This window comes from Carcharodon carcharias, chromosome 6 (assembly GCF_017639515.1).
Source record: "Carcharodon carcharias isolate sCarCar2 chromosome 6, sCarCar2.pri, whole genome shotgun sequence".
Taxonomy (NCBI): domain Eukaryota; kingdom Metazoa; phylum Chordata; class Chondrichthyes; order Lamniformes; family Lamnidae; genus Carcharodon; species Carcharodon carcharias.
In genome coordinates this window covers 183,066,556-183,079,641 of record NC_054472.1, presented here as the reverse complement: position 1 = coordinate 183,079,641, position 13,086 = coordinate 183,066,556, and the positions used below count along the sequence as shown (strand labels likewise).

At 49.4% G+C, this 13,086-nt stretch overlaps 1 protein-coding gene across 1 annotated transcript; it reads left to right on the top strand.

Annotated features, from left to right (window-relative positions):
* Positions 1–1,171: 1,171 nt before the first annotated feature.
* Positions 1,172–7,729, top strand: LOC121279182 (potassium voltage-gated channel subfamily S member 2-like). The gene is made up of 2 exons (XM_041190186.1): positions 1,172–1,229; positions 4,675–7,729. Exon 2 carries the CDS (start codon positions 4,709–4,711, stop codon positions 6,155–6,157), a length of 1,449 nt encoding a protein of 482 aa, XP_041046120.1. The 5' UTR covers positions 1,172–1,229; positions 4,675–4,708; the 3' UTR covers positions 6,158–7,729.
* Positions 7,730–13,086: the final 5,357 nt, after the last annotated feature.

Here is a 13,086-nt window from a genome sequence, read left to right as displayed (position 1 = left end):
CTCCTCTGATGTCCAGACACACTCCCCCCCCCACCCCACCTCTCCATCCCTCTCCCCTGATGTCCAGACACACTCCTCCCCCCCCCACCTCTCCATCCCTCTCCCCTGATGTCCAGACACACTCCCCCCCCCCACCCCACCTCTCCATCCCTCTCCCCTGATGTCCAGACACACTCCTCCCCACCCCCCACCTCTCCATCCCTCTCCCCTGATGTCCAGACACACTCCTCCCCACCCCCCACCTCTCCATCCCTCTCCTCTGATGTCCAGACACACTCCTCCCCACCCCCCACCCCACCTCTCCATCCCTCTCCCCTGATGTCCAGACACACTCCTCCCCCCCCCCACCTCTCCATCCCTCTCCCCTGATGTCCAGACACACTCCCCCCCCACCCCACCTCTCCATCCCTCTCCCCTGATGTCCAGACACACTCCTCCCCCCCCCCACCTCTCCATCCCTCTCCCCTGATGTCCAGTTACACGAAATCCACCCCCCCACCTCTCCATCCCTCTCCCCTGATGTCCAGACACACTCCTCCCCCACCCCACCTCTCCATCCCTCTCCCCTGATGTCCAGACACACTCCTCCCCCCCCCCACCTCTCCATCCCTCTCCTCTGATGTCCAGACACACTCCTCCCCACCCCCCACCCCACCTCTCCATCCCTCTCCCCTGATGTCCAGACACACTCCTCCCCCCCCCACCTCTCCATCCCTCTCCCCTGATGTCCAGACACACTCCCCCCCCCCCACCCCACCTCTCCATCCCTCTCCCCTGATGTCCAGACACACTCCTCCCCCCCCCCACCTCTCCATCCCTCTCCCCTGATGTCCAGTTACACGAAATCCACCCCCCCACCTCTCCATCCCTCTCCCCTGATGTCCAGACACACTCCTCCCCCCCCCCCACCTCTCCATCCCTCTCCCCTGATGTCCAGTTACACGAAATCCACCCCCCCCCACCTCTCCATCCCTCTCCCCTGATGTCCAGTTACACGAAATCCACCCCCCCCCACCTCTCCATCCCTCTCCCCTGATGTCCAGTTACACGAAATCCACCCCCCTCCACCCACTGAAGAAGCCGCCCCTCCCCGCTCCCTGTCTGCTCTCTCTCTCTCTAATTTCCCCGCTGCTCGCCCAGCTCCCAGTGACGAGCTGATCTGTATCGGGCGAGAAGGGGAGTCTCTCGCTAACCGGCTCCAAACTGGACTCAGTCAGAAAGCCACAGGGGTGAGGGACTCGGAATCCTGGAGGATCGCGCGGAGGTGGTGGGGGGTGGGGGGGGGGGGGGTGGTGGTGGGGAAGCGGGGTGGGGGGTCGGTGTTTGTTGGAGAGAAACGGTCGGGTCAGAGAAATGAACAGTAACGTTCAGGGGGGCTGAGGGAGGGGATTAACCAGCACAAGAAATCCCAGAAAACCGCAGGCTAAGCAGTTAAACCGGTCAGACAACAACGGGGGACAGAGAAAGAGAGAGAGGGAGAGAGTGTGTGTGGCAGAATGAAAAGGAGAGAGAGTATTCCGGGGGCAGAGAGAGAGTGAGTGAATGTGACAGAATGAAAAGGAGAGAGTATTCCAGTGGCAGAGAGTGTGTGTTTCAGTGGCAGAGAGAGAGCGAGTGTGTGTTCCAGGGTAAGAGAGAGGGAGGGTGTGACAGAAAGAAAAGGAGAGAGGGTATACCGGGGCAGAGAGAGAGTGAGAGAGTGTGTGTTCCAGGGGCAGAGAGAGAGAGAGAGAGTGTGTGACAGGATGAAAAGGAGAGAGAGTATTCCAGGGGCAGAGAGAGAGTGAGTGAATGTGACAGAATGAAAAGGAGAGAGAGTATTCCAGTGGCAGAGAGAGAGAGTGTGTTTCAGTGGCAGAGAGAGAGCCAGTGTGTGTTCCAGGGTAAGAGAGAGGGAGGGTGTGACAGAAAGAAAAGGAGAGAGGGTATACCGGGGCAGAGAGAGAGTGAGAGAGTGTGTGTTCCAGGGGCAGAGAGAGAGAGAGAGAGTGTGTGACAGGATGAAAAGGAGAGAGAGTATTCCGGGGGCAGAGAGAGAGTGAGTGAATGTGACAGAATGAAAAGGAGAGAGAGTATTCCAGTGGCAGAGAGAGAGTGTGTGTTTCAGTGGCAGAGAGAGAGCGAGTGTGTGTTCCAGGGTAAGAGAGAGGGAGGGTGTGACAGAAAGAAAAGGAGAGAGGGTATACCGGGGCAGAGAGAGAGTGAGAGAGTGTGTGTTCCAGGGGCAGAGAGAGAGAGAGAGAGTGTGTGACAGGATGAAAAGGAGAGAGTATTCCAGGGGCAGAGAGAGAGAGAGGGTGTTCCAGGGACAGAGAGAGAGAGTGTTCCAGGGGCAGAGAGAGAGAGTGTGTTCCGGGGGCAGAGAGAGAGTGAGTGTGACAGAATGAAAAGGAGAGAGAGTATTCCGGGGGCAGAGAGAGAGAGAGAGAGTGTGTGTTCCAGGGGCAGAGAGAGAGTGTTCCAGGGGCAGAGAGCGTGTTCCAGGGGCAAAGAGAGAATGTGCCAGGGTAGAGAGAGAGATTGAGTGTGATAGAATGAAAAGGAGAGAGAGTATTCCAGGGGCAGAGAGAGAGAGAGAATGTGTGTGTGTTCCAGGGACAGAGAGAGAGTGTTCCAGGGGCAGAGAGAGAGAGTGTGTTCCAGGGACAGAGAGAGTGTGACAGAATGAAAAGGAGAGAGTATTCCAGGGGCAGAGAGGGAAAGAGAGTGTGTGTTCCAGGGGCAGAGAGAGAGTGTTCCAGGGGCAAAGAGAGAGTGTTCCGGGGTAGAGAGAGAGAGTGAGTGTGACAGAATGAAAAGGAGAGTGAGAGTATTCCAGGGGCAGAGAGAGAGAGAGAGAGCGCGAGTGTTCCAGGGGTAAAGAGTGAGTGTGACAGAATGAAAAGGAGAGAGAGTATTCCAGGGGCAGAGAGAGAGAGAGAGTGTGTGTGTGTTCCAGGAGCAGAGAGAGAGAGGCAGAGATGAAAGAGAATGAGAGAATAACTGGCACAATAAGAGAGAGAGAGTGTGAGAGAGAATGAGAGGGACGGGGATGAGGGAAAATTACAGGGAGAGGGAGAGAATGAGAAAGAGCGGGAGAGAATGACAGGAACAGGGAATGACAGAGAAAATGAGAGGAAGAGAGAATAAGAGAGACAGAGAATGAGAGGGAGAATGAGAGGGACAGAGAGAATATTTCAGGGAGAGAGTGAATGTTGATTCTGCGGGTAGAGGATGAGAAAATGTGAGAGAGAAAGGGAATGAGAGGGGGAGGAATCCGGGGGGACTGGGAAATGCTGAGGAATATTGAAGCTGAGGCGATGTGAACAGCAACCCGCAGATCCCTGATCCCGGAGTTTGAACCCGGAGTCTCTGATCCGGATCCAGGAGTTTGAACCCGGAATCTCAGATCCGGATCCAGGAGTTTGAACCCGGAGTATCTGATCCGGATCCAGGAGTTTGAACCCGGAGTATCTGATCCGGATCCCGGAGTTTGAAACCGGAGTATCTGATCCGGATCCGGGTTCGGTTCCCGGTGCTGCCGCCGCTTGTTGACCATCAGTTTTTACAACTTTATTTACTTATTTTTTTTTTTGCTGCCGTGGATTTATTGTAAAATCTGGAGTAGAGTTTCTGATTCTGGGTTTGTCCCTGTTTCTGGAAATTGACAAATCCGAACCTGGAGTGCTGTCCCCCAGGCTGCGCTGTCCCCCTCCCACCCCCAGGCTGCGCTGTCCCCCTCCCACCCCCAGGCTGCGCTGTCCCCCTCCCACCCCCAGGCTGCACTGTTTTCCCCCACACCCCCAGGCTGCGCTGTCCCCCTCCCACCCCCAGGCTGCGCTGTCCCCCTCCCACCCCCAGGCTGCGCTGTCCCCCTCCCACCCCCAGGCTGCGCTGTCCCCCTCCCACCCCCAGGCTGCGCTGTCCCCCTCCCACCCCCAGGCTGCACTGTTTTCCCCCACACCCCCAGGCTGCACTGTTTTCCCCCACACCCCCAGACTGGACTGTCCCCCTCCCACCCCCAGGCTGAGCTGTCCCCCTCCCACCCCCAGGCTGCGCTGTACCTCCACCCACCCCCAGGCTGCGCTGTCCCTCCACCCACCCCCAGGCTGCACTGTTCTCCCCCACACTCCAGGCTGCACTGTCCTCCTCCCACCCCCAGACTGCACTGTTTTCCCCCACACCCCCAGACTGGGCTGTCCCCCTCCCATACCCCAGGCTGGGCTGTCCCCCTCCCACCTCCAGGCTGCGCTGTCCTCCTCCCACACCCCAGGCTGCGCTGTCCCCCTCCCACCCCCAGGCTGCACTTCTCCCCCACGCCCCAGGCTGCGCTGTCCCCCTCCAACCTCCAGGCTGCGCTGTCTTCCTCCCACCCCCAGGCTGCACTGTCCTTCTCCCATCCCCAGGCTGCGCTCTCCTCCTCCCACATCCAGGCTGCACTGTCTACCCAGAACGAAAAAACAGTACAAACTGGAAAATAAGGGTACTAGTGCAAACTGGTCTTTATACCTTAAAATGAAACACTAGTAAAAACTGGAAACAAGAATACTCGTCCAAACTGTGTTTTCCTATTGGGTCCCCCTCCCTTCCCCCATTCTGCCCTGTTCCCCCCACCCCTCCCCACCCCAACCCCTCCCAGGTCAGGCAGTTCTGCTAACTCTTGTTAAATGTGACTATATTCTCCCTCTGTTGCAGGGAGGTGCTCCCCTCTCTTGCCCCACCTCCCATTATGACTGGTCCAGTGCAGGAAGTCCAATCCAGCGAGCAGGGAGAGGAGGTGATGGGTGACGGCGAGATCAGTGTCAACGTCGGGGGTCTGAAGAGGAGGCTGAGGTACCAGACCCTGTTGAGGTTCCCTGAAACCCGCCTGGCCAGGCTGCTGAGGTGTCGCTCCCCCGAGTCCATCCTCCAACTGTGCGATGACTACGACGACCACGAGAAGGAGTTTTACTTTGACAGGAACCCCGCCCTCTTCCCTCACATCCTCAACTTCTACCAGACCGGCAGGCTCCAGGCCGCGGGCAGGCTGTGCATCTTCTCCTTCAGCCAAGAGATCGAGTACTGGGGCATCAGCCAATTCTTCATCGAGCCGGCCGGCTCCGGGGCCACTTACCCGGCCACAGGGTTGGGAGGCGACCAGGACGAGTGTGAGGAGGCGGCCAGTGACCAGGGCAGCACCACCTCCTCGTTTGACGAGGTCTTAACCTTCTACAAGGACGCCTCAAAGTACGACAGCCAGGTCCTGGGGAACTGCCGGAGACGCCTTTGGTTGATGTCGGAGAACCCCGGATACAACATTGCGAGCAGGTGTTACAGTGCCCTGTCTATAATGATGGTTTTAGGCTCTATTGCCACCATGTGTTTGAACAGCATGGCCGAATTCCAGCTAGTGGACAGTCAGGGTAATAGCAGAGACGATCCCCGCTTTGAGTTTGCTGAACACTTTTGCATTGCCTGGTTTACCTTCGAGCTCCTGGCCAGGTTGCTGGTGTCCCCTAGTTTGCGGCACTTCTTCAGACGTCCCTTAAACTTCATCGACCTGATGTCCTTTTTACCTTTTTACTTGACCCTGCTGGTGAACCTGGCCATCGACAGCAGCCCTGCCTTGGTCAACCTCGGCCGTGTGGCGCAGGTACTCAGGCTGATGAGAATTTTCCGCGTCCTCAAGCTGGCTCGCCACTCCACAGGCTTGAGGTCACTGGGAGCCACCTTAAAGCACAGCTACAGGGAAGTGGGGCTGCTCTTACTCTACCTCTCAGTCGGGGTCTCTGTCTTCTCTGTCGTGGCCTACACCATCGAGAAAGAAGAAAATTCTGGCCTGGCCACTATTCCCTCTTGCTGGTGGTGGGCCACTGTCAGCATGACCACGGTGGGCTACGGGGACGTGGTCCCCGTTAGCATTGGAGGTAAATTAACAGCCTCCGCCTGTATCCTAGCTGGGATCCTGGTGGTCGTGCTTCCCATCACCCTCATCTTCAACAAATTCTCGCACTTCTACAGGCGCCAGAAGAACCTAGAGAACGCCATGAGGAGCTGTGAGTTTGATGAGCATCTGGCTGAGTTGCCTTTGCTTAATCTCCGTGACTACTACGCAGGCAGAATGAAGTCCCTGATGGCCAGCCTGAATAACATGAGCAGAGGCACACCCAGCGAACACAGCATGAACTCAGTACATTGAACACAGCCTGATCTGTCCAGTGGAATGTGAACGGACACAACACTCCCGAAGATAACAATACACAACACAACTAGCAACCACAAGTCAGACTCTACATTTAATACACATCAGAACCAGTATCCCCAGCCCAAACTATTTCGAAAACTGCTTATGTAAGCAGTATATACAGTTGACGTTGACAGTAACAAAAACTTGCATTTATGTGGCGTCTTTAATTCACTGAATTGTCTCGAGATGCTTGACAGCAGCGTTCTCAGACAAAACTTGACAATGAGCCACATAAGGAGACAACTCATGCAGATGACCAAAAACTTAGTCAAAGAGGTAGGTTTTGAGGATCGTCTTAATGGAGGAAAGTGAGGCAGGGAGGTGGAGGGGCAGGAGGCACCGCCACCTGTTGGGGAACAACTAAAATAGGGGATGCATAAAAGGCCTGGATTGGGGGAAAACAGAAATCTTGGCGAGCCAGTGATTACAGAGTTAGGGAGCGATGAGGCCATGGAGGAACTTGAACTGAAGAATGAGGACTTTAAATATGAAGCTTTGCTGGAACCAGCAGCCAAAATTTCAACCTTATTTTGTCCTTACGTTGGTGCTAACCCATATTGAAACCACTAATAAGAATTACAAGTCTGATTAGTTTTGAAATCCTATTTTCATTATAGTGTATTGCGATGCATAAAGTTATAGGTGATCTGACCACTTTATGCTCTGAAGATCACTCCCCAGACATAAATGGAGTACTAATTAAAACTTAATTTTTTAGTAAGTCTGACGTAACTCATGTACACTGAAATGCTCTTGGCTACCAGGTAGAACTGTCCAGATTACTGAATATGTCCAAATAGTAGCCCCTGATCTTCTTTGAAACAGTGGCATGGCATCTTTTATTCCCACTTGAGAAAGCTGACAGGACCTCAGTTTAATGCCCCATCCAAAAGACAGCAGTATTAAGCCAGAGCATCAGCCAAGGTTATTGTGCTCAAGTCTCTGGATTGGGACTTGAACCCGCAATCTCTGACGCAAAGGGCCGAATGGCCTTCTTCAATGCTGTAACCATTCTATGATCTTATGATTCTAAAGGCAAAAGTGCTGCTACCCACTGGGCTATAGCTGGTACTTTGGAAAGGGAATATCACTCCCCACTGTAAGCTAATCACTCCCATTCTAGATTGTCTAGCAGACTCAATGTGTTCTGCTGTAAGTGCCCTGTAAAAATGTCTTAACTGCAGAAATTCATAAAGGACTATGATGTAATATATAGAGAGAATAACCTCTACTCATCTACCATAAGAAAGTCAAAATCAGTCTCACTCTGTCAAACAGAGGATGGGTTTAGTATTACTCACTAAAGACTATACATTCTGAACCAATATCTGTTGCTGTTTTTGTTGTGCAGTTTGATATATTAGTGACTGGAAAATTGTGCATGTCAAACTCTGACCTTTAAATTGCATGAACTGCCTGGAAGGTGTGTTACTGCGAGTACCATAAATCCTTGCTGCTAATATCATATCCAAACTATAGACTATGAATCTTTTGACTATAACTTTTCACCACACATTACAGACAAATCTGGTCTTCCACAGGAATTTGAATAAAGAATGCAACGACCAAAATCTAAACGCGTGGTTTCATTCTACCCCATTTTACGGGGTTATTAATTTGTCTCTGCCTATCGCATGCTTTTCCTCTTTTGAAATTAATTCTTGAACTAAAAATCAAATTTATTTAGTTGGGGAAAGAAAGACTGACTTCCCTCAATAGCTTCATTAAGAAATATACTTGGTGTTGTTAGCAAGCTATACAGACAAGAAGGTCATATTCTCCATGTATGAAGTTAGCTGAACCCAAAAGGTTGTTAATAGTGGGCAACCACATCCAGAAAATGCAAAAACAATTCAAAGGAGAGATTATATATATCAGGAAAGATTGCAGAGGTTGGGATTCTTTTCTCTTGAAAAGGGAAGACTGAGGGGTGACCTTACAGAGGTATTTAAGATTATGAAAAGTTTGGATGTAGAGGAGATGTTTCCATTTGCGGGCAACACCAGCATTAGGGGCCATAAATATATGATTGTTGCTAATAAACCCAACGGGGTATTCAGGAGAAACGTCTTTACTGAGAGAGTGGTGAGAATGTGGAACTACCACAAGGAATGCTGGAGGTGAATAGCATAGTTGTACGAGGAAATTGGATAAACACAAGAGGAAGGAAGCAATGACAGATATAGTGATGGGGTAAGTCAGGGAGGGGTGGAAAGAGGTTCATGTGAAGCATAAATGCCACCCTGGGCTAGCTGGGTCAAGTGGCCTGATTCTGTACTGTAAGTATTTTGTAAGAGTATGTACATTTCGAAGGGGAAGCGCCCCTGCTTCTGACTTAATCAATAATGGGAAATGCACACACAGATAAATGTTAGAACTGAGCTTGAATGTGATTCCCCCACAGTTCAATAGATTCCCAATACTCAACTGCCTTGGAATTTACATAAAGAAACCTCTCAAATCATAGGCCAGGGAGTGGTTATAAGGGTAATTAGACCGAAAAGGACAAGCCTTGGCTTTGTAGCACTGTAAATATTCTGTGGTGAGTTTACTTTGTCTCTACCGTTCAATGGATGTGAGCATTACAGAAAGATGCCATTTGTTCTTTCATGGGATGCGAGCATCAGCAGCAAGGCCAGTATTTGTTGCCCATCCTAATTGCCTTTGAACTGAGGGGCTTGCTGGGCATTTTCAAAGGGACCCATTGCTCTGGGTCTGGAATCACACATAGGCCAGATAAGGGCAGCAGATTTCCTTCCCTAAAGGGACATTAGTGAACCAGATGGATTTTCGCAACAACAACGGTCACCATTGCTGAGGCTAGTTTTTCAATTCCAGATTTTAATAATTGAATTGGAATTCCACCAACTGCCATGGTGGGATTTGAACCCATGTTACCAGAGCATTAGCCTAGGACTACTAGGTTAATAGTCTGGTGATGTTACCACTATGCCACCATCTTCCCCACTACATAAAGCCCACGCAGAATGGCCCATCTTCCACTGCAAAGTTTCAATTTCTGCTTTTCAGCATACATCTGAACCTCGCCTTCAGTTGATGTGGCGCTTGCACTTAAACAACAGTGTGAGCCATTAGCCTCGGCATTATTTTGGCAGAAATGCTTGGGTTGATATATATGTCAGTATTTGTATTCTATCGTTTGTCATTCAAAAGAGCTGGAACTGTTTGTTTTTTGGGTGACTTCAAATGGTACAAAAAAATCACGTCAATTATCCGTGTGTGTACTCATCCCCTTTTCAGTCGGTGGAGTTTAAATGGTACACACTCGGGATAAGACGTGACAGGCAACATAAAAATCACAAGAATGCCTGGGAGCATAATAAACCGATTATCCATTTTAATAAGATGCAGCCCCAGGGAGAACTTTACAATCATTTCTGAAACTTGGGACACGCTCCATGAATTAGAGAGCACGTTCCTTTTGCAAAAGTCGCTTTTATTCAGACATGCTACACACATGATACATCCTCAATGATCTAATTAGGTCACAGCAGCGGATAATATAATTTTGTGTAATATTTATTAGTAGCATTAATATACATGAGAAGCATGTTTTACATATTCATGAAAAGCAAATATTAATATCTGCTTTTCCTGCTACTGCCTTTCAAAAAATTAATCAGAGTCAAATGGTACCTATAATTTACAGGGCAGAAACAGGCTATTTGACCCTCCCAACTGGCCTGTACTGCTGTTTACGTTCCATATGAGCTTGCTTCCACCTAACTCAGTCAACATAACCTTCACTTTCTTTCCCCCTTGTGTACTTAGGGTCATAGAGTTATAGTTATACAGCACAGGAACAGGCCCTTCGGCCCTTCATGTCTGTGCCGGCCATCAAGCACCTATCTATTCTAATCCCATTTTCCAGCACTGGGCCCGTAGCCCTGATGCTATGGCGTTTCAAGTGCTCATCTAAATACTTCTTAAATGTTGTGAGGGTTGCTGCCTCTACTGCCCCCTCAGGCAGTGCGTTCCAGATTCCAACCACCCTCTGGGTGAAAAAAAATCTCCTCAAATCCCCTCTAAACCTCCTGCCCCTTACCTTAAATCTATGCCTCCTGGTTATTAACGCCTCTGCGAAGGGGAAAAATTTCTTCCTATCTACTCTATCTATGCCCCCCATAATTTTGTACACCTCAGTCAGGTCCCACCTCAGCCTTCTCTGCTCTAAGGAAAACAACCCTAGCCTATCCAGTCTCTCTTTATAGCTGAACTTGTCTGGCTCACTCTTCTACATCATTTGCTTTTACTGTTTCCCGTGGCAGCAACTTCCACATTCTCACCACTCTCTGAGTAAAGAAGTTTCTCCTGAATTCCCTGCTGGATTAATTAGTGACATTTACGGCTCCTAGGTTTCAGACTCCTTCATAAATGGCAACATCAAAGACATATGTAGATCAGGCTCACTCTCGCTGATCATCCAGGAACTAGCACGCTCAAAGGGAATTGACTCCCACAGAGGATAAATCCTTCTGACTTTGAATAATTTCTGGGTCTTCCATGAGACTGTGGGCTGAAGTGAGATGGAGAGATTTTGAGGGTAAGCTGGCAGGAGATCTGAAACAACCATTGGCTAATAGATTACTGTGATTCCTGCTTCTATTTTTGTCGACCTGAATGACATTTTTGGTTCTTCTGCGAATGTGCTGAACTTAACTTGACCAATGTTTTCGTATCGTGGATTCATAGAATGGTTACAGCACAGAAGGAGGCCATTCTGTCTGTCAAATCCACGCTAGCTCTCTGCAAGAGCAACTCAATGAGACCCACTCCCCCATCCTTTCCCTGTACCCCTATAATGTTTTTTTCTCTTCAGGTGCCTATCCAATTCTGTTTTCAAAACCACAGTTGAATCTGCCTCTGCTACCCTCTCAGACTGTATATTTCAGATCCAGGCCACTTGTGTAGAAAGGTTTGTCCTTATGTCACCTTTGGTTCTTTTGCCAATCACCTTAAATCTGTATCCTCTGAGTTGTGACTCATTTGCCAATGGGAAGAGTTTCTGACTATTTACTCTCCAGACATCTCGTGATTTTCGAATACTGCTATCAAATCTCCCCTTAAACTATTCTTCCCTAAGGAGAACAACCCAGCTTCTTCAAACTATCCGCATACAATTGTTTCTGCACTACTTCACTACTACCTCTTCTTTCAGCTTCTCCCATTTTACTTGGGGTCACCACAATGCTGGTTGATTACCCTTTTCCATCTCCTCCTGTCAGTCACCAGTTCATCTTCCAATCCCACTGTGTTTAAGTCTCTCACCACCACATCTTTCTGACAGTTCCATTTTTATTACTGGCCTCACCACATTTCCTCTCTCTCTCTCTCTCCACAACAGATGACCATACTGTCACGATCTTCACTGACCCCCTAACGTGCTGGTTCCTGATTTTGTCCTTTATCCCTACTCCACAAACCTATCTCAGCGTTCACATCTCATTAATGTCCAGTCGCTGTTCCCCTCTTCTTGATCCTGCTTAAGTTTCTGCACTATGTAACAAGGCCAGTGTCACACTCTCTTGTAGATTCTTCCTTTCAGTTTCAGCGAAATTTTTCAATCACGTAACACTCCACTGCACTTCTTCCAATCATTCCAATCAGAGCCAATCTGTTGCTTATTTTCTATTTCCAAAGTGCAGTGCCAGAGTTAGAACCAATACTCCAGTGAAGGCTGAACCAGTGTTTTATAAAGGTTCACCATAACTTCCTCGCTGTTATCCTCTCTGCTTCAATTTATAAAGACAAGGATCCTGTATGCCTTTTTAACCAATTTGTCAAGCTGCCCTGCCATCTTCAACTATTTGTGCACATATTCCCACAGGTTTCTCCTGTCACTCGGCCAACGTCGTATCCAAGGCACCACTGTCCCTTTACTCGATGGGCTTCAACTTTGCTGATGTATACAACACGTTATCAGACACATCTTTAAATCCATGTCCATTTGATCAACTGCATTACCCATCATCTTCCCTCTCTGTTACCTTGTCAAAAAAAACTGAATCAAGTTTTTTTTTATTCATTCACGGGATGTCAGCTTTGCTGGCTGGGCCAGCATTTATTGCCCATCCCTAGTTGCCCTTGAGAAGGTGGTGGTGAGCTGCCTTCTTGAACCGCTGCAGTCCACGTGGTGTAGGTACACCCGCAGTGCTGTTAGGGAGGGAGTTCCAGGGTTTTGACCCAGCGACAGTGAAGGAACAGCGATATATTTCCAAGTCAGGATTGTGAGTGACTTAGAGGGGGGCTTCCAGGTGGTGGTGTTCCCATCTATCTGCTGCCCTTGTTCTTCTAGATGATAGTGGTCATGCGTTTGGAAGGTGCTGTCGAAGGAGCCTTGATGAATTCCTGCAGTGCATCTTGTAGATGGTACAGACTGCTGCTATTGTGTGTCGGTGGTGGAGGTAGTGAATGTTTGTGGATGGGGTGCCAATCAAGCGGGCTGCTTTGTCCTGGATGGTGTCAAGCTCCTTGAGTATTGTGGGAGCTGCACTCATCCAGGCAAGTGGAGAGTATTCCATCACACTCCTGACTTGTGCCTTGCAGATGGTGGACAGGTTTTGGGGAATCAGGAGGTGAATTACTCATCGCAGGATTCCTAGCTTCTGACCTGCTCTTGTAGCCACAGTATTTATATGGCTAGTTGAGTTCAGTTTCTGATTAGCTAAACATGATTTGCTTTTAACAGATTTTTGCTGCCTTTCCCTACTTAATTCACCCTCTTCTGAGTGACTGTTAATTTTTTCCCAGATTATTGTTTCTAAAAGCTTTCTGACAACTGAAGTTAAACTGACTACCTAAGGGTGTAAGGTTTTAAATTCTCTAGTCCTCTGGCACTATTACCATATCTAAGAAAGATT